This window comes from Prionailurus viverrinus, chromosome D1, assembly GCF_022837055.1.
Source record: "Prionailurus viverrinus isolate Anna chromosome D1, UM_Priviv_1.0, whole genome shotgun sequence".
NCBI lineage: Eukaryota > Metazoa > Chordata > Mammalia > Carnivora > Felidae > Prionailurus > Prionailurus viverrinus.
In genome coordinates, this window is record NC_062570.1 from 81,241,539 (window position 1) to 81,263,911 (window position 22,373).

Genomic DNA, 22,373 nt, shown 5'->3' on the forward strand with positions numbered 1-22,373 from the left:
GCCAGAGCATCGTGAATAACTGAAGGTCTTGTGGGTAATAGCTAATCCACTGATGCAGAAATGTGACTTATTACTGAAATTGACAAATGGCTATTGAAATATGCAGCTCCTGCAGCTCAAGGATCTCTGCTTCCGTAAATCTAAGGTGTGGCCATAGAAAATTCTAACACTTTCCGGATAAGTCCAATAGACAGCAGCTGTGAGAAAACTGAGGTTAAGTAAGTCATTTTCTCAATAATTAGAAGTTAGTTTTGGTTAAATTTTGAAAGAAAAGGAAGTACATCTGTAAAATAATGACAGTTCCTTGCTTTCTTGTGTCATTTCTACCTTATAGATGAAGATAAAAATTTGTTGGTTATCTTTTGAAGGGATATGTTCCTTTTCTAAAATTGAGTGAGACCTATATGCCCACCGGGAGACTGACATTTAATCATAGGCTTATAAAATGCTCTCTCCCCCTCCCCATCTTCCCACCCCCACTACTGGGCTCTCCTGATGTAATATAGGATTATACCTAAAAGATGTGCAGTATGGGAGCTCTATTTATTCAGAAATTCTTAGGAAATCCAAAGACACACAGGGAGATAAAATCAAGGAACAGAGTAAATCAAAGCCTCTGGCACCAACAGGTACAGCAAACATTAAATGCAGACCAACTTCTATTACCAATTTTGTCTGAATTTCAATGAAACTTTAAAAGCATGCTAAACATCAAGAGAAAAGTCATATGATGAAACAAGGTGAGGGGGCCTGGGTGGCTCAGTCAGTTGAGCATCCAACTTTTGATTTCAGCTCAGGTCATGATCCCAGGGTCATGGCTTAGAGCCCCTTATTGGGCTCCATGCTGGGCATAGAGTCTGCTGAAGATTCTCTCTCTCTCTCTCTCTCTCTCTCTCTCTCTCTCTCTCTCTCCTCTCTTTCCTCTCCTTTCTCTCCCTGTCCCCCTCTCCCCCCCTACCCCTCCCCTACTCATGTGCACGCATGAGTGTACACTCTCTCTCCCTCTCTCAAATAAGAAATAAAAATAAAAAAGAAGAAACAAAGGGACTATCAGAAACAGGCTCAGATACACTATTGGAGTGAGAGGGCTTAGATAAGCCAGTGAAGAAAGCTAGAATGATACATGTCCTAATGGGTTAGAGCCGGGAGACAGCACCATGAACTCATATTGGGCTTCATATAGATTGATATAGTTACATATAAAATATTTATAAACATATGTTGTTGTTATCAACACATATATTTCTTTGCTCTGTCAGCTGATATGGCCTAAAGGGAATGACACTGAAGTAGCAATAATATATTGAGTGCCATATTTTGGTTTCCAATACCATTCTCCAGCAAAGAAAACCAGGTCTCCACAGAGGAACAGCTGATCTAAGAGTGGGGCAGAGAATATATAAGATGATTCTCAAGTATCTAATAGTGCCAGAAAGTAAGTACTCAACACACACACACACACACACACACACACACACACACACACATACACACACAGATACATACTTTGATAGGGGAATGTAAGAAAATCAGGGGAACCAACCAAAGGACAAATGTCCTTTTGTCAAAAGTGGTCAAAGCCAGAACAATTGCAGCAAGAAAAGAAGAAAAGTAGTAGTAGAATATAACTCACAGTATAAAATAAATATCTGAATCCATCTTGATATACATAAATGATTGAATAAATCAATAAATGAGTGGAAAAAACAACTCTCTTGTGCAAAAGAATTCCAGACAAATATTTATATATTCTGCCGTCAAGGAGGGAAAGCATAACTCTCCACTCCTAAAGCATGTGCTGTACATTGTGACTTCCTTCCAAAGAGTACAGTATTGTGAGAGAAGAAAAATAGTAACTTTACAGTAAGGAAACCTGATGAACATTACCCAGCCAGGTAATTAAGGTCAACGTCAGCAGTGATAAGTTTCATAGATACTATATACCTTTTGTCTGATGGGATAAAATCACTTTCCTTTGTGATCTTGCTCTCCCATAACCTATAAGCTCAGTCTAATTATGAGAAGAACATCAAGCAAATTACAACAAAAGACATCCTACATTATACCTGATCCTTACAACTTTCAATGTCACTGAAAAGTAAGAAAATCTAAAACTGTGACCTTCCATTAATAATAAGTGTCAATATTGATTTGTTCATTGTAACAAATGTGCCATACTAATGTAAGTTAATACGAGAAACTGGTTGCAGGGTATATATAATGCTCTGAGATATCTTGTCTAGCTTTCTGTAATATTACACTGTCCAAAGTTAAAGTCCTTTTTTTTTTTTTTAAGTGAGCCAAGATTGAAAGAAGATCTCAGTGGAAGCCAGAATAAAATTTCAGATATTTAAATGCAGGCCACATAGTATTCAAAAACAAGCCAGAATTATGGTAGCTATGTTTAAGAAATGTGTTCTGAGAAGCTCAGATGCCATAAATAACAGTCTGCTCTAAGCTCTGTGTTAGGCACGTTTATGCAGAATATATTATTGAATTAGTAAGATTTAGCAACCATAGACACCTCAGGTGATCTAGATGAATTGAAGAGGTGGGAAGGAAATAGCAGATCAACCAGACTCACTGAAAACAGTGACATGGTTGGAAAAAGAAGTAGGTAGAAATCATTTCTTCAAGGGTGGAAAAGAAGAGATTGACCTGAAATCTGCTTCTAAAGCTCCAAAAGGCCTAAATATTTGATTTTATTGGCATTTCAGTGACTTTTAACACATAGGTAGGTAGCTCTTTGAATTCAAGTCAATGCTTCAGATTCAAGACAACAAGGATGCTGGTGGAAGGGCAGTGGCCAGGGGAATGCTTCCAAATCCACAGGGTACCTCCAAGGACCACATGGTAATAACTGTTTTGGAGAAAGAGTGATGTTTGACTTCACTTTGAAAAGGTTTTACGCATTGGCTCCGAATCCTGCCCTTTTTTCCAATAAAATACATTGTCACAGGCACGTATGAAGGTATTTGAATTGAAAATGTGCCCTAAAGAAGTTTTAGAAACACTGAATAATTTTTGATTAACAATAAGCATGAATTCCATTGAAATCTCATGTAAACAGAATACAAGATTTTCCTGAGAAAAGATTAAGCAGAATAAGACAAATTACCAATATCCACATCCATATTATTTCTTTTCTCTAAATCTCCAAGTAGTTTAGCACAGGGCCTGACATGATAATTTTGAATGGATGAAATAATTTGATCACCATCATTAATAAATCAAATTCTTTTTGTTAATGAAATTTACTTGAAGAACAATATACTTTGTAAGATTTAAATTTATAAATTCCTGCAGGTTAATACTACTTTTGATGAAATGAAAGAATTAATTGGTACACTGTGGGTCACAGAGAAACTTAGAACCAAAACTCAATTTTGAGTCTGTCCTGAAGGTCCAAGGATGTGTATGATATTTTTTTACAAAAATTATTAGTTGTCGCAGAAATAACTATTGTGGGAAAGAGTACAATTTAATCAAACACCTTCAACAGTGGGTTCCGGGAACAGTTCTGATTTATGTTTGGTATCATGGCTTATCACTCGGCTTAGCGTTTGCCCAGGATTTTCATTTGTTAACAATGAATATTAATAATTAGCATTAATATTTGTATTTAAACACTCCCAGAAGTGTTTGGTTAACTTTCACACTATGTTTCCATCTGCTGCCATGGTCTCATCTAATAGTGTGAGATCATGTGTATTGAACAGTTTCCTTACATGGGTAAAGCTGAAAACCTGATTCTATAGGAGAGTGCTTGCTAATAAAATGGATTTGCCCCAGATCAAGCAGCTTGGGCAACACACTCCCTCCCACAGCAATCATGAGTTGTGGTTGGAGAAATATTCTTGGCTGCTATCCCTGGCAGCCATTTTTGTGAACAAGTGTTGTGGCCTACAAAAACCCATAATAAAGAAAATATTAAAGCGAGTTATTCAGATAGAAGAATCTGAAAGAAGTCCTGGAAAACTATGAAATTGAAAAAAGAAATGAAGAGCAAAGGGTAAATATTTCAGTAACTTTAAGTGAATCCATAACAATATTTTTCTTATAGGGACTACACATATGTGTAGGATTAGAGTTATAACCCCAAAAGGTAGGAGACACATGAAAGGAGTTAAAAAGTTCTAAGGTCTGTGCATTTGTTAAAGATGTGGCAAAGTTGCCAATTTATGAAACTCAAATAAGTAGGCTGTATGATGGTAGTCACTAAGCAAAAATTAAGTACATAATAGCATTATAAGAAAATAGGAATAACTTAAAAACAAAGCAAAACAAAACAATTGATATGTTCTAAAAGGTGAAGGAAATTGAAAAGAAGGTAGATTAAAACTCAAATGTATCAGTAACTACATTTGATATAAATGCATTAAGCCCAATTAAAGCACAAAGACTGTCAATGAGATTTTTTAAATCTCATTATGTTCTCCTTAGATGAGTCAGAACTGTAACATAATAATGCAAAAAGCTTAAAAGTAAAGAGATAGGCAAATGTTATACCATACAAATATTAACAAAAATCAGCCTGGTGTGGCTAAATTGCTATCAGATAAAATAGACTATAAGTCAATCAATATTGATAGACATAAGGGAGAGTATTTTAATTGTTTAAAAGATTGAATGCACTATGCAGTGTTATAACTTTGCGTACATCCCCAATAACACAACTTTAAATTATATAAAGCACAAGTAACAAAAATGCATTTCACATTTCATTGTAAGATTTTCACAGAACTTCCTCATTGTGAAATAGGAAGATAAATAACACCAAGTATATAGAAGGTTTAGACAATACGGTAAACAAATGGACTTGTTGACCTATAAAGAACACTGCACTCAAGGTCTTATGCTGGACCATAAGTAAGTTTCAACAAAAGTCTAAAAATGCGAATCATATTAAGTATGGTTCCTGACCATGATAGAACTCAACTTTATCAATAAAAATAAGCCATAAAGAGAAGGAAGGAAGGAAGGAAGGAAGGAAGGAAGGAAGGAAAGAAGGAAGGAAGGAAGGAAGGGAGGGAGTGAGGGAGGGAGGGAGGGAGGGAAGGAGGAAGGAAGGAAGGAAGGAAGGAAGGAAGGAAGGAAGGAAGAAAGAAGGAAGACAGGAAGGGAGGAAGTAAGGGAGGGAGGGAAGAAGATTCCCCAAATTTGTGAATTTAAGTACTAAGTACTCTATAAATCAAAGAAGAAACATAATGCCCATTAGAAAATAATTTCAAATGAATAAAAATGATAATATTGCTGATAATAACAAATTATATCAAAAAATGTCAGATATTATTAAATCTATATTTAGAGGGAAACAAGTCACTTACAATTTATACTTTAGAAAAAAAGATTGAAAATCAATGATCTGGGAAACCTTGTGGCTTAATCGGTTAAGCATCCAACTCTTTTTTTTTTTTAATATAATTTATTTTCAAATTGGCTAACATACAATGTGTAAATTGTGCTCTTGGTTTTTGGGGTAGATTCCCGTGGTTCATCACTTACATACAACACCTAGTGCTCACCCAACAGGAAGCATCCGACTCTTGATTTTGGCTTTGTGATTTGTAGCTTCAAGCCCCACGTTGAGCTCTGTGCTGACAACACAGATCCTGCCTAGGATTCTTTTTCTCCCTCTCTTTCTGCCTGCTTGTTCTCTCTCTCAAAAATGAATGTTAAAAAAAAGAAAAGAAAAAAAATGATATGATCTATGTATACCTCTGTGGCATACAAAATTTTTAGCAATATATTTCTGAGTTATTTTTTCTCATATATATATATATATATATATATATATATATATATATATTCTGTTTTGAATTCCTTATTCTGATTCTTGTGTTTGTTTTATCCCCTGGATGCTTTCAGATATAACACTCAAGTTACATAATTTTTGTCTTTCTTTTTTTATATTGATTTACTGTTGCTGCATTTTTGAATTATGAACACATGATCACTTTTAATCATATCCCCATAAACTTTGCTTTATATTCTTCTGTCATTTGATATTGAAGCCAGTAAGTCCTCCTCTGTCAAATTTGCACCATATCCTTTTCATCACTTCCAAGTTTATCTTGAAATTTGTTAGAGATTATCTTTGGAATTTAGATCACATCAAGATATGTTTGGTATTAAGGTATGTACCTTTCTTCAATATTGGTACATTTGCCTGGCATTAATATGATCTTTGAATCTGAAGAATAAATACTTTCTTCCATACAAAAACCTATTGGTTTTTATTTTCTTATATTTTTATCATAAATTCCATTTTTCTTTGAGTTTCTGTTTTATACATATTGCATTTTTATCCTGTTATAATTTCCAACTTTTATATTTTTGCTTTATATTCAACATAATTCTTTATTTTAATTTTTATTTGATTAATGTGTTTTTACCAGTGATTTACTTGTTATCCAATACTTCTGCTAAGTTGACTTTTTTAAGTGTGTTTTGTTCTTATTTTCAACAACTTTTTCTTTTACTCTGCTCCTGTTTCCTAGTGGCTTATTTTTATTGTATGAATATAATATTTTCTCAAATCTTACTGAAAGTAGGGGGTAAAATTATTTTCTTCTGTTTTTTGTGTCTACTATGATATGGCAAAGTTCTTTTGATGTGGTTGTTCAGCTCGGTTCTTTAAATTGTTTCCCTTCCAATATCTTTTCTTTCTCTCAAATGATCATAATTCCAAGTTCAAGCAAAGCAAAATGACTCCTGGGTTGGCAGGCTATGGCCTACATTATATTCAGTGCTTGATCTGTGCCAATCGCTGCTCCTAGAGAATCTATAATTGGGATATTGTTAAAATAGCCAAACTCCTATGACTTACTTACTGATTTGGCTTCCTCTTTCACCACTGTTGAATGGAATTTGGTGTAACTGTTAATGGGATTTAGGAAAGGAAATTTTGAGAAGGCTGGTACTAAAATTTCACTACTATGAAGAATAAGAATGACTTGTCAAACTTTCTTGGGGCCCTCTGCAGTTAGCTGGGGAATGCTGCCTTCTCTGTCTGGTCCTGATATCCAATTAAGAAATGACCGTGCAGTGGGGGAGCCTGGGTGGCTCAGTTGATTAAGGGTCCAACTTCAGCTCAGGTCATGATCTCACAGTTTGTGGGTTTGAGCCCCATGTTGGGCTCTGTGCTCACAACCTGGAGCCTGATTCATGTTCTGTGTCCCCCTGTCTCTCTGCTCCTTACCTACTCATGCTCTGTCTCTGTTTCTCTCTGTCTCTCAAAAATAAATATTGAAAAAGAGGGAGGAAAAAAAAAAAAAAAGAAATGACCATGCACTGATCTCTTGCTTCCTTAATGCACACTTGGAATGAAATGATGTTTATAGACAAAGAAACTTCTATTTGCTTCAGTCTCTAGTACTGTGACCTGGGAAGGGGGCAGGGTCTTGTCCTACCTCATACTCCTATTGTTCTGAGTCAAACTCTTCAGTTACACCCAGGCAACTTCTTTGCCTTCATGGAATTGCCCATTACTCAATCTGTTCAGCCATTACCTCCACCATATATTCCAGGATTTCCTCAAATTTTCTTATAGTTTACTCTTTTGCTATCGGTAGATTTTTAAAATTAATTCAGTTAGTTTAATAATTTTCTATGGTAATTTATTCAGTTAGTTCAATGGCTACCTCAATAGAAAGGATAATGAGTAAACTTGTGGCCTCAAAGAGTCATTCTGAAACCAGAAAAATAATAAAAGTACGGCTAGTGAATTGCTTCACACAATGTTTGAAAGAGCAGAGCATCTGAGATAACAAAAATCTATTGTCTGACATTGCTAACAGTTGTTTATTTACGAACTTGAAAATATATTGAAAACTGTAAAAAAAAAACAAGCTTCTTATACTTTTTTTAAAAATGTGGTTTTATGATGCATTTAAAATTACAATTATTCACAATAAGTTTAGCCATTTTTTTTTTTAATTTTTTTTTTCAACGTTTATTTATTTTTGGGACAGAGAGAGACAGAGCATGAACAGGGGAGGGGCAGAGAGAGAGGGAGACACAGAATCGGAAACAGGCTCCAGGCTCTGAGCCATCAGCCCAGAGCCCGACGCGGGGCTCGAACTCACAGACCGCGAGATCGTGACCTGGCTGAAGTCAGACGCTTAACCGACTGCGCCACCCAGGCGCCCCAGTTTAGCCATTTTTAAGATAAAATAGTTTGGCCTATTAAGAGAACCCGAGATAAATTATACCAAAATTAAGTATAGCTGAGAACAAGGTTTGCAAATACAGTTAATGTTTTGAAATGAATGAAGGACCAAAGATCTGAAATTTACTGTAACCACTAGTAAGTGAGTAGTTACTATAGCAACTGAGACAAACTGATCCAGATTGAGAGAAAAAATATTTGCAGCTGGACCAATCAAAAAAAGAATGAGTTTTCTGTGTGGCATTTCCTGCCATCTCCTGTTTGTGCTCTAAGTGGGTAGGGGGGTGGGGAGAAGGACATGCTCTAGGTTTTAGGAAGATAATATGAGTAAAAGGTGTACATGGATATTTTCTAAGATTTATGGAAAACTGTTACACATAAAAGTATAGCTAAGATATCATGGAAAACACTTCACTAAAAACTTGAAGCTTATAATGAAGTTAAGATAATACCTCCATCTCACACAATGCTATATGCCAATTATATCTCAGTAAAATTTGTGGAGAAGGGAGGGAATAAAGTGCTTATAGACAAAAAAAATAGAAAGACTTGAAGTCTACACACGCTGGGTGGAACTTAAGAGTTTCCGACCAAAGGCTCAGGAATAGGAAACTGCTGAGCTGTCCAATTCTTGAGTATTCACATTAACTTAAGGTTCTTTATTACCAACAATTCTGGAGGCCTCAGGAGATGTTTTTACCTAGGTTACTAGTGGAAAAGGACAATGAAGTGAGTTTATTGACAAAGTCTGATTATCTATGTTACACAAAGAAGTAAAACTTTATTTTTTTACATACTAGAGAACAGTAATTTCCAGTGTATGAATATATGTCATATCAAGTTACTATATGGGGTTTACAAATCCACCTGTGTATTCACAGATGTCTTACAGCAAATCAGTAACATTTCTCACACATACATGAATGACTTTTCAAAGGTATGTAGATGTAGTTAATAACATATTTTAATGCTAGTGAATTTCAAGTAGTTTTATATGCTCATATGTATCATATATCAATATGTCATACATCGATATGCAAAATACAACAGTATGAATACAAAGGGATGGGGTAACTATTTATATATGTTTATATATAATTAGATTCTCTTTTAGTTCAAGATGTCATACCCAAAAACTAAGGACTACTGATAGCGAGAATGAGATTATACTGTAACCTCAGATATCATCCCCTCAGGGTCTTACTGGAAATCATTAATGAGGTGATTTTACTGCAGCTCTCATGCCTAATCACATTTCCATGTAAGCACACCCTTCAAATCATTGCTTGAAAGAGGAAACACTCTGGGATTTGGTCAAACTTATCAAAAGTATAGAGGGTAGAAATTATCTAGTGCTTAAACATACTTGAGCAGCTCTTAATTCAAACCATTTAGACTGTCTTTCAGAAAGTACCCTCCTACCAAATACCGAAGAGATATTTCAACTAAGAATGATAAAGCCCATCTTCCATAATTTTGGAATCTACTTTTTTTTCTTTAAGTTGTATATACACTTTTTTTTATCCTTTATTAATTTCCTTGTGTTTGCTTTTCTTTTTCCTATCAGCCATCTTTTCCTCAACTCATCTTCTCACTACTGGCCAATGTGTTCTTTTCTAGAAGCTTTAACACAGACTCCATAGGTAGTAGGGAGACAAGTAAGAATCTTTGTTACTATGAAAGCACTTTTTCAGGGATTCAAAATATGTACTGATACTTTCATATTTATTTTAAGCAATGATAGTATTTTGCTGATATTGTTTGTAACTTTGATTATGCTTTTACCTTCTTATAATTACCAATAAAAGCTGGTCATATTTGCCATTTTAGTTCAGATTTTTCATGACTGTTCCAGAATGGGCTTGAATACCATATTTTGTTTGTTGTTCATGCTGTGAGAATGACAGTCATTCCCAGGCCATGAGCAATAGTTTTTAAAGGTACATGGAACAGAGACACCAATTTCTTTCCTTGTTTGTTCAATTATAATGATAAGTAAGACATGCCACTTTTTGTCCAGAATACTTTTTATATTGTAATAACAATGAATTTACAAACCTCTTATATATATTTTACTTTTTCAAAGAGTGCTGGACAAAGAAGGTAACATTGTTTCAAATATGCCATTCTTCAGGTGTAGTACATCTATTGCCATAACTAATACTATGGTAATAATTAAAATCCCAGTCAATCACAGCTCTCTTTCCCACCAAGACCAGATTCAGCCCAAATTCTTTCAACTGAACCTATATTAACATTGTCGTGTCTAAATTAATACCTAATACAGGGTCAGTAAATAGTCACTTGAATGAGGAAATAAATTAATGCACAAATAAGGGATGAAAACAGACCATCAAAGAACTAATCAGAACTTCATCTAGTTTGACTCCCTAAACTGAAGGATGACTTTTGTTAAACAACTCCTTGACAGGCTGTCATCATGGTGGTGGTCATCATGGGATTCATGGACTCAAGGACATAAGATGAATAAAAGTGAGATCCTAAATTAAATTTTCTAAGGTGACCAACACAAGCTTCTGCCCAGCTGAGAGGGATAAGATGTTTTACTTCTTAAAGAGTACAACAGTGTCAGCCTCCTTAATCCCTACCTTTTTAGCATTTGCTCTTCCTGATCACCTGCTCATATTATGATATTGATCTTATGTTTCTCAAGCTGTATATTTTATTTGACCATAATTTTTAAACATATTCTTTCCTATACTTTATTGAAATTAATTGCATATAGCATTGTGTAAGTTTAAGGTGTATATTGTGATCATTTGATAATGCATATGTGTATATATATGCATTGTGTAAGTTCACGGTCTATAATGTGATTATTTGATACATGCATATGTTGCATAATGATTACCACAATAAGGCCCATTAACACATACTTCACCTCACAGTTACCCTATTCTTTCTTTCTTTTTTTTTTTTTTTTTTTTGGTGGTGAGAACATTTAAAATGTACTTTCTTAGCAACTTTCGAGTATACAATACAGTATTGTTAACTATAGTCACCCTGCCACATGTTAGATTCCTGTATTTTACCTACCTTATAACTGGAAGTTTGTACCTTTTGACCAACATCTCCCATTTCTCCCACCCCAGCCCCTGGCAACCACCAGTCTACTCTCTGTTTCCACAAGTTCAGCTTTTCTGGATTCCATATATACATGAGATCATGCAGTATTTGTCTTTTCTTTGATTTATCTCACTTAGCATAGCACCCTCAAGTTTCTTCCATGTCACAAGTGGTAGGGTTTCCTTTTTTTATGGCTGAAAATACCCCACTGTATATCACATTTTCTTTATCATTCACCCTGTCAATATCATTCTTTATCATGTTAATAAACACTTAGATAGCTTCCATGCCTTGAGTATTGTGAATAATGCTCCAGTGAACAAAGGGTGCAGATATCTCTTTGAGACAGTGATTTCATTTCATTTTGATATATACCTGGAAGTGGGAATGCTGGATCATATGGTAGTTTTATTTTAATTCTTTGAAGAACATCCTTAGTGTTTATAATGGCTGTGTCAATTTACATTCCCACCAACAGTGTGTAAGTGTCCCTTTTTTTCCACATCTCTGCCGATCCTTGTTATTTCTTGTCTTTTTGATGATAGCCATTCTAACCAGTATGAGGTGATCTTTCACTTGGTTTTGATTTGCATTTCCATGATGATCAGTCCTTTTCATGTACCTAATGGACATTTGTATGTCTTCTTTGGAAGATGAAAAGGTTGCTTGCCCATTTAAAATAATTGAATTATTATTATTATTATTACTATTATTATTATTATTATTATTGCTACTGAGTTGTATGAGTCCCTTATAATTTTTGAATACTTGGATATCAGATAATTTACTTGCAAACATTTTCTTCCATTCTGTAGGTTCTCTTTTCATTTTCTTGATTGTTTCTTTGCTGTGCAGAAGCTTTTTAGTTTAATTTACCTGTTAATCTCCACAATCATAGTCCTCTTTCAACAAGCATCGGAACTATAGTCTCACAACCCTGACCCTGGAAATATCACTTAGGATTAATTTCCTTCCAAATTAAAACATTCCTCTGATGAACTGCCCAGTGGAAAAAAAGTTTCATTCTCTTACACTCCTTAACCCCACCCAGCTGATCTTTTGTATACAGAAATGTGAGTGAGAACTTCCAATACGTTACTGAAAGCATCTCTCTGCAGCCTTGCCTATGTCTTCACTTAGCCCATCTTAGTTTTCCCTGAAGCCTCTCTGAGATGGAATTAGTGCTGCTATCATTTTAAGGCAGCAAGACATCTTCCAGAAGAACAACTCTAAATTCCATCCATCCTATTGAAGTCAATTGCCTAGCAAAGGCATGAATACAGAAAACTTAGAGACTCAGCTCTGCATGTTTTATCTCTTTTGGATTTCCAAGTGAGAATGAATAATCACCAGAAAGTCTGGAGTTACTACTGATTATAATACAGTGATTTTTTTTTCCTGTCTCCTATGATCTTTAAAACTTCAGTTAGTGTGAACTTTGACTTACATAGCTCTTTAAGAATTTTGCAATGTCAACTGTGAAGTTTGAACTGGATTATCTTTCTCCTGAAGGCTTCAGACATGAGCATGCTTCCAACCCAGAATTTACTTTAACCTGTTTGACTGAACTCTCTGAGGATTCTAGTCAGTTCGAACTTCAACACTCCAATTCTGTCCCCACTGGTAAGCTAAACTTTAGATTTTTTTGAGTATCTTATATTACATCTGTATTTTTTTAATGTCAGATACGTAACAAATAAATCTTGATGGTGCCTATTTTGTGGTGGTAAAACTGATCCCAATTTTAGTTTCTTCAGTTGTTTTTCCTCAAAATACATAAATAGTTTTCTACAAAAAGAACAGAAGGTTATCCCACTAGAGTAAAATGTCAGGAAACAAGTTTATTAGAGACACAGAAAAATGTTAATAGTGAAGTAGATTTTGTTTTTCTGAATGTTCAAGCCTATCTTAGTTTTCTTTGGGATGATTGATGAAATCAGGGATTGTATCTGTAAACTGCAGAAAAAAAGTCCTGCCATCTTTCATTCATCTCTTTTATTTCTGTTTCCTTTTATATAATTATATGAAGGACAATATGTGCTCTTTACCTTCTCATTAAGAGTAAGAGAACATTCCTTTTACTTACGTTATTTTGTGACCTGATTTCGATTCTATAGGAGCTGACAATGTTGATAGAATTCAATGTGAAAAATTTCTTTTTTGTTATCTATGGGTGGATAACTTATCCAGCATCCAACAGTTTTCATTTTTTTTGCACTGCAGTTTTCAGGAAATAGTACTATACACTAATATTCTGCATACATTAAAAAATTCTGTGGGTTTGGTTTACAGTGAACAGCTATGAGATGTCAATAATTAATTAAGTGTTCTTTGTAGAAAAGAATCATATAATAAATAAATATTTTAAATGTTCTTCTAAAGGAAATTCCCTTTTGAGTTAGTTGTTTATCTCTCCTCACAAAAAAAGACAGTGTAATGACAAAAGTAAAAGTTAAACAAAGTTTTCATAGTTCTGGATGTTACAGGACGTTAATCTTTGTCCAAAGGCTGGGTGGGGGGATCCTTGTAGAAATAACAAATTCCATTTTGCAACCAGAGGATTCTTCTAAGAAAATGTGGCATATTTATTTATTTGAGATGTTTGAAAAGAAGTTTTATGTGACTCCCAACCAGTTGCTGATTTGTTGTTCACAGATTCTTTTGTGTTATACGACTTGTTTTATAGTATAAGCTGTTCTATAATCAGGAGATATAATAAATTTTTAAATTTTTCTTTCATCCATAGTATTATTTCTCTTTCTTAGATTGAAAGTCCTACTTGTATTGAACCTACAATTTCATAAATGGAAAAAATCAGTTTTTTTCCCAATGAACATAACTTTTTGTACAGTGGACTTAGGAAAAAGAAGTTCATAAGTAAAGTACTTACCAGTTTAATCATGGTTTAAATACCCATCGTATTTTCACCATTTTTTTGTCTTCTAGTCATCTTTGTTGTAGTTGGCACATCTGTTCAATAGATTCAACTGTTGTCTTTATGCAGCTGACAAACGCAGCTGTAGCCTAGGTATAAACTCCTCCCCAGGACCTGGAAGAAGACACTTTCACCTCAATTTCCTTGGCAGTGCCTCAAATTCAACACAAAGAAGCTAAACTCCCTTAAAAATGCCTCATCATTCTTACATTCTTATTTTTGTCAATATCCCCTAAGTCAGCTGAAACATTCCTTAGCGTTGCAATATAAAGTAAGCACTTGTTTCTATGCGTGTTAGTTGAATACTTGTCTTCTTTACCTCTTTGTCTACCACTATGGCGCCAGTACTCAACAGGGTGCCTGGCTTCCTTATATCTTGACTCGCTGATTGCCTGGCCAAGGGACTGAAAGATTGGCCCTCTTCATTGCCCAAGTGCATACACCTTACAGTCTTTTAACTGATCTCACCTTCAAACAAGACTTTCCAAAACAAGTCTCTTGCCCATTGAAAGCCACACAGTCCTCCCTAAGCACAAATCTGACCTATTCCCACTTGTGTTTGGGATTTCTGTAAGTCAGTGTAACCTGTGTTATAAACCTGGTGCTCTAGAATCTAAATCTTTTTTTTTTTTCCAACTTTGTCAGTTTCATGTAACTACCTACATCCTAGAAGAATGATTTACACTTTCCAATTACTGTTCATGTTTTTCTTCCAAAATAATTTCCAATAATTATTTCTCCTTCCTCTATTTATTGAGATCTCACTGAGAAAAAAATCATCTTCCCAAATGCTTATGGTTAACTTTTTATATAAAGGGATATTTTCTGTCAATTTCTTTTAAAAGTTTGTTTTATATATGAAAATGTTCACATTCTATTTTTATTGTTGTTGTAAATACACGTGTCCATGGCTTCTCTTATATTAGATTATGTTTCTTAAAGGTAATTGCCTTTTCACAATTGTTTGTGCTTATGCATAATGCACATGTCACAAATATGATTAACTAAATGACCAAATAGTAAAATGTAGTTTATCTTTTAATGTATTTTCTGTCATAAGGAGTACTAGTTTAAGTCAAGTTATACATGGATTTTGTCTGCCAACATCCTGGGTGGAAATTATCACACAATTTTTGCTTGATGAAACCATTGCACAGAATAGTATCAATGTGGAATTTGTTCTTCACTTAAAGCGTTTATGGAGCATCGAGTCAAGTTGTATTCATTCATTTAAAATATACTAATTGAATATTCATGACTGAGAGTTAGTGCTTGAGGTGTCTACATGAAAATGAAAATGAGATAACAGTGGAAGTAGGAAGGAATTCTGTCTTTTTATCTCAGTGGACTGACAGTATGTTTTCAACATACATAAGCAAGTATAAAGCTATCATGGGAAAATAAAATATAACAGGTGAATGTTAATCCATAGAAAGTTGAGCATTTATGTCTAAAGAGAAATATGTTCCATTGTCAATAAAAACAGTATTTATACCTTTCACTTATATGATTACTTAAAGATAATACCTATAAAATCTGAATTGTTCTTATAAGACATTTATGAGTTAGAGTTCATTTATCTTGACCTTTATTAAATGGGAGAATCCAAAGCCCAGAAAAGTAATGTAACTGGACCTAAGCCATTCACATATGTAGTGTGTGTTGTGTGTGTGTGTGTGTGTGTGTGTGTGAATGGGTGGTGGCAGAGGCAGACGGAAGTTGAGGAGCTCTTAATCTGTTTTCTGCCTGTAAGAGTTTAGTGTTCTTTCTTTTTGCTCAACACTGCATGGAAATTATGATTAAAAACAGTCCCATGAAAGAAAAATGCTTCTTTATGTTTCAGAAATGAATTTCATCAGTAATCGGTAGTGAAGATACAAATGTCATCCCTGGATTCTGAAATGTGTTTTAAGGCTATGAACATTTCATCATTATGATCATTATCATCAGATGTATATATACATACTTATGTATATATATAAAATGTTACTTTATCATACTGGAAGTTATATGACTACCAATTGGACATACCTGTTTTAATTTTTTTATCCTTGCAAAACAGGTATGTCCCACTGGTAGTCATATAACTTCCAGTATGATAAAGTAACATTTTAACCAATATGTGATCCTGAATTCACTTAGGCATTAATTCACTGTTAAAAATTTCTGATGGTCAAAAATCTTTCAGTCATAGTGGATATTCTAATTTGTTTCTATAGTTTCATAACACAGTCTAACATATTTGAGAATGTATGTGATTCAACTTTTAAAAAGTTTGTTGTGGCGCCTGTGTGGCTCTGTTGGTTAAGTGTCTGACTTTGGCTCAGATCATGATTTTGTGGTTCGTGAGTTCGACCCTCGCATTGGACTCTGTGCTGACAACTCAGACCTGGAGGCTGCTTCAGATTCTGTCTCTGTCTCTCTCTGCTCCCCCCCCCCCCCCCCCCCCCCGGCCCCGGCCCCAACTCACACACTGCCTCTCTCTCAAATGTAAATAAACATTACAAAACAATTTAAAAAAATAAAAAGTTTGATAATTTCGTTTAATCTAGAATTTTGTATGTTTATTAGATTCTAAAACCCTCTTACATAGAACATTTCCTAATATCCTGTGAGACCTGCTTTGGCTATTTGGTATTAAAGAAATGAATTCCATAACGCTAGTGAAGGAATTGGAGAGCACTAAAAATTTAGTCGAGATGAGGTCCCGCTTAGTCACAAACAAGGAGTGCCACTTCAGGCAAGGTTTTAACATCCTTCCTGGATGATTTTTCTAATATGGACAATGTCTAGAATACATTAGTTGATTTTAAAGGCCACTGACAACTATAAAAAAGGTTAATGAATATAATTAGATTCAGAGCATTCCCAATGAACGTCATTAAGCTAAAGACAAGAATATAAAGAGTAAAGACAAAGCCTCTGTTTACATATAATTTAAAACAATAATAATGAAAGTCAACATATGCAAAGAATTTCTAATATATGGAGTTCTTTTACATTGACTTTTTAATGACCATTATGTAGATCAAATCATTTTTTACTCCCATTTTTATAAATGAAGAAACTGCATATCAGTGATATTTTACAGTAAAATTTCAGTAAGTAATAAACCAAGAACTTGGACCCAGACTTTGTCCAATTCCAAATGTTACTGCCACTACATGAATACAAGCCCAAGTACCAGTATCACTCCTTACCCTGCTACTATGACAATAATGAAGATAACAAAAACAGTATTTACCATTTTACTGACAATACCAAATACTTGAACCCTAAACTCATTTTACTCTTCTAATAATATTTTGAAGCATGAAGAAGTCAAATGTTATCATAATTGTCCATCATATTTCAAGTATAGATTTATACATTACTAATTTACACACTAAGTTGGTATTTTCAATTTAGAATGGTTGAGTTGAAATCTTTGTAAGAAAAGACATTTCAATAACTTACAAACCAGGTAAGACTACTTAGTCTATAGAAAAGTAAGTGTTAACATGCTGATTTTAAATAATGACTATATTAATTTTGAATGAGTCCTATATAGTTGGTGAGTCATTTTCAGAATGGTTTCATAGTATTAATCATCTTTTCCTATCTATATTAGAAAATGTATTGAATTCAAATAGTTCCTAACAAACTAACCCTAACTTTTGAGCAATTGTCATTAAATACTAGAAATTGACCCATGTTTGCTATATTTAAAACCTGCTTTTAAATCATTTCCATAAAAATTTCCTTCTGTAAATTCTTATCTTAAAAACAATTCCAGGGGCACCTGAGTGGCTCAGTCGACTAAGCTTCTGACTCTTGATTTCCATTCAGGTGATGAACTGAATCCTGAGATTGAGCCCTGCATCAAGTCTGTGCCCTGAGCATGGAGCCTATCTGAGTTTATCTCTCTCCCTCTTTCTCCCCCTCCATGCTTGCATGCTCCCTCTCTCTCAAAATAAATAAATAAATGTTAAAAAATTTCCAAATCTTAGCAAAGTGCTGGTGTATTATAGATTGAAAACAACATTTTGAGCCAAATAAGAAACCTCTCTGTTGTCCTTTATTTATAGCTGAAGATCAACTTGAAATGATCTACCCAGAGTCACACAGTAACTAGTAACCCAAAATTAAGATAAGAAGCTGGGTTTCATGATGTTTTGTTCATTATATTTGATACTAAAATAAATATCTTTCCTCAAAGATTTCTTGGTATCATATCTTCCTGATAACAGATGAAAATACTACTCGGCCAAGGTATAACAGTCGTGACAATGAACTGTTGTGATATACTAAAAATAGCAATTTGGGGGTGCCTGGGTGGCTCAGTTGGTTAAGTGTCCGACTTTGGCTCAGGTCATGGTCTCATGGTTTGTGGGTTTGAGCCCCATGTTGGGCTCGTAAAGCCTGGAGCCTGCTTTGGATTCTGTGTCTCCCTCTCTCCCTGCCCCTCCCCTGCTCATGCTCTGTTTGTCTCGGTCTCTCAAAAATAAATAAACAATTTTTTTAAAAATAGCAATTTTCAAGGTCTCATATGATCTCAAATACTATATTTTCCAAAAAGTGTTACACTATCCAGAGTAGCCAGAGGAGTCAATATAAACATTTGTAAACATTACATATCCCCATCAATCCACATGATCACACACATACAGTCAGTCATTGCATTCCTTTGAGCATTTAACTATATTTATCTTCCTGGATATGTCTTGGAACCTAGAATTGACCAACCACTCTGCTGAAATTCTAGCTGTACTAAGGTTAGCATAAAAATAAAAATAAAAAAAGTCATCATCATGGGTGATTTGGGCTTTATGAAGTGGGCTTTGTGAAAGTTATTTCTTTGTCTCAGGAAAGAAGAGCATTACTTCTAAGCATATGTATGCAAATCCAAAGAATAGATTGTATTCTATGACCCTGGGAGAGAGGATGAGCATCCAGCTAATTGTAGCTAATTGAAGACCATCTCTGACCACAAAATAAAAGACCATTATGTAAAAGGATTTTTGTTCAGTTAGAAGGAATTAGAGGTCCTAACTTCTTGAGATGCTTAGAACTATGACCAGTTGCCACATGATTAATGATAGTTATTATGCTACCATCATATTTATATTTATTAGATGTCTACTCTGTACTCAGCTCTCTGCCAGCTGTGAGAAATGTGAAGTATTTGGAAGTTCCAATGCATGCTCTAAATGCTCTAAGGCTAGTCAGGAAAAAACCCATCTGTGTGATTGAAATAGGTGACTATCTCATCCTGTCCATTTCATTCAGGACAGGAACATATCAGCTGAGAATAGTGCTTTAGCAGGTTGGTTCCCAAAGTCCAGACATAGCCCTTGGAACATTTGCATTAGAATCCCAGTATACTTGCAACACTTGAGGATTCTAGGGTTCCCTCCAAGACTCTTTATATGTAAACTCTATGCATAAAATCCAGGAACCTAGATTTTAGAAATTCTTCATATTATGTACATACACACTAAAGTTTGAAAATCAATGCTTTTGTCAAGGGTCATGATTGGTTGATCAGCAAGGGCTTCCTACAATTATCTACATTATGGCACTTTTTCCAGATAATTTATGATCATAGCAATCTATAATTAACTATAGCTTTTTTTTTGTCACCATGCTTTTATAGTAAGAGGGTTAATCCATTGATATACTTGCCAGAGTGTTTTCCTATTTTTTTTTACATTTACGTATCACCCTCAGATGAATTCAGATCAAAATTTTCCAAAAGCCCTACCTCTCATCCCTTACATAAAACATTAATTTTCCCTGTGTCAGATGCCTCAGTATCCATTTCTGTGGCATTGATATCAATGTTAAATGTTTATTTTCTTCATTTAATCTTTCATTTGTTTTGCTGTTTGATATTGAGTATAGCTTTCGGCTTTCAGTGCAGTTTTATCAAATCGAGAATAAACTCCCACAGGATAAAAGATATTTTCTACTTCTCTTCTGTTCCCTAAAGAGAGACCAGCAGAGAGCTCCATAAACACAGGAGCTGAATTGCTTGTTTCTAATATGACTTTACCAAGATGGACCAATTGATAGAAACCTGCACTTCCTTTGTGGAATTTTTTAATATAACTCTGATCTCTTTAATGGCTCTGCCTAGGGGCCTTCAACTCATTCCGTCTTAAGAAGAGCAATCTAGGTTCATATAATATGCATACTTTGGCTGCTGTGGTAAAATGAAAAGTTAATGCTAATGTGATGTTGTAAAATGAAATAACCCCAACAACCATCATTTCGTTAAATGCCTGCTGAAAATATTCTACTAGGAATGGAGTACATCTATTATAATTCAAAATGATAAATTTAAAAGTGGCTTTTCTGATAACATACAAGGTGCCCTAATGGAAGTATTGATAAGAGGCCATTGCCTACTGCATAACCCCTGGTGGAGTTCACTAAGCTAGACAGAGATAGAGATAGATACAAATATATACATATCTCTTCTCAAAAGTCTCCTGGTATTATGTCTTCCTGTAAGCAGATGAAAAAATTTTACTGTGGTTTTTGGAATAGGCCTCAGTACCTCGGTTTATATAACACTTCATACAGAAAATCAAAGATTGTAGTGAAATGTTTATGATGAGATTTGCAGGTTGGCATGGTGAAATACAGCCAATCTTTATTCATAAAGCTCTTTCTGGCAAGTGGTTGACAAAGGGTTCCCTATAAAGTAGTGGGTGGCTTCTCATCTTAAAGTATAAAATCAGGTATGCTACTGATATTTTATAACCAATTATAGAAAATGTACTTTACTTAACTTGCAAGTATTATTCTCTTTAAAGTACCATAGATTCTAGAGTCTACAAATCATTACATCAGCTTGATAAGGTTTTAGACTAAGTTTTCAGGAAAAAAAAATCATAGAACATTCTGATTATCAGGCATGAAATGAGAGAAATAGCTGCTACTGACTTGAGTCCTGTTGCTCCTGCTGAGATTATAAAGCTTTCACCTCTGCTCTGACCCCGGAGTAGACTGAAAATTGCTGAGTAAACAGGAAAGAGACACAGTGATACCCCTCTATCCCAATCCTGTGCCCTGATTGGTTTCTTCTTGAGTCACTGCTGAACTTCCACTCTGGAGTGTGATGAATGCCACAGGAGATACATTGGCAAAAGAATAGGCAATGGGCAGATCCAAAACAAGAAAGCCACTCTGGACTTGTGTCCTTGTTTGAAAAACAAGCGACTTGGAGAGTACCTTCTCTGAACCTCTTTTAAAGATTCTCTGATTTAATTTTATAAGCATTTGATTTAAGGGAAAAAAAATAAGGTTCTATCAGGAGGGTCCAACAAGTTCCGCAAGTCACCATAAATTCTGATTGTTTTACTGCTTAATATAAATTTGCACACTGGGGAAATTCGTCATTGGCTTCCTATCTCCAGCGTCCTGTGGTGTCACACATTACTGTTGGGCTTTCTCAAAGCTCACTGTGCTGCATGACATGGGGATACTTTTCATGTCTTCAAGAATGTTGGAAAAAACCATTGCTTGTCCCTTGAGTCAGCTGTGGTAGATCCTATTATTGAAAGTGGTGTTTTGCCTATTTTTAGATGACCAATGAACCACCTACATTTCCCATGTTTGTATCTTACTTTCACATTCTCAAGTTTCAGCTTTCATTTTGCCCATCCTTTGCTTTTCCCTGGTCTATAATTTGAGTTCTCAAAAGCTAAATATACTTGTTTATGTTCTCCAAAAATTCTATACAGAAAGTTCTGGTTCTAATTTATGAATAGAATATATATAGACTACAAATATAATCTTATATTTAATATTCTCACATTTGACTTGTTATAAGTAACTTCAAAACCCTGGGTATTTATTTTTATAATTTTTTGAGCTACACATTTTAACTGAACACTGACTGGTTGGTATAGAAGGAATTGTCTACCTAAGAATAGACCCTGTAAAATAATCCAGTATCGCCACATAAATTAAAATGGTTATTCTACATAAACAACAATAGAGAGGTAATTGCTTAGACCCTAGTCAAGCTAGAGTTCAGAGGTTGTTCTTATACTTAAGAGTTGTGTGATTTGTGTTGTTCTGATTTCTTTGACTCCGAAAACAATGAATCTCTCTATGTTTCTATTTCCTTACATATAATAAGGGTGTACAAATCTCCACCTCACAAAGTAGTTAAGAATGTTAAATAGCAAC

At 34.7% G+C, this 22,373-nt stretch overlaps 1 protein-coding gene across 1 annotated transcript in view; it reads left to right on the top strand.

Moving 5' to 3' along the window:
* The first annotated feature begins 12,516 nt into the window (after positions 1 to 12,516).
* The window catches only part of ANO3 (anoctamin 3), a 434,362-nt gene continuing 424,505 nt past the window's right edge, over positions 12,517 to 22,373 (top strand). Inside the window, exon 1 of the mRNA XM_047823497.1 lies at positions 12,517 to 12,880. Within this exon, the coding sequence (XP_047679453.1) occupies positions 12,727 to 12,880 (154 nt within the window). The 5' untranslated portion in view covers positions 12,517 to 12,726. The remainder of the gene's footprint in view (positions 12,881 to 22,373) is intronic.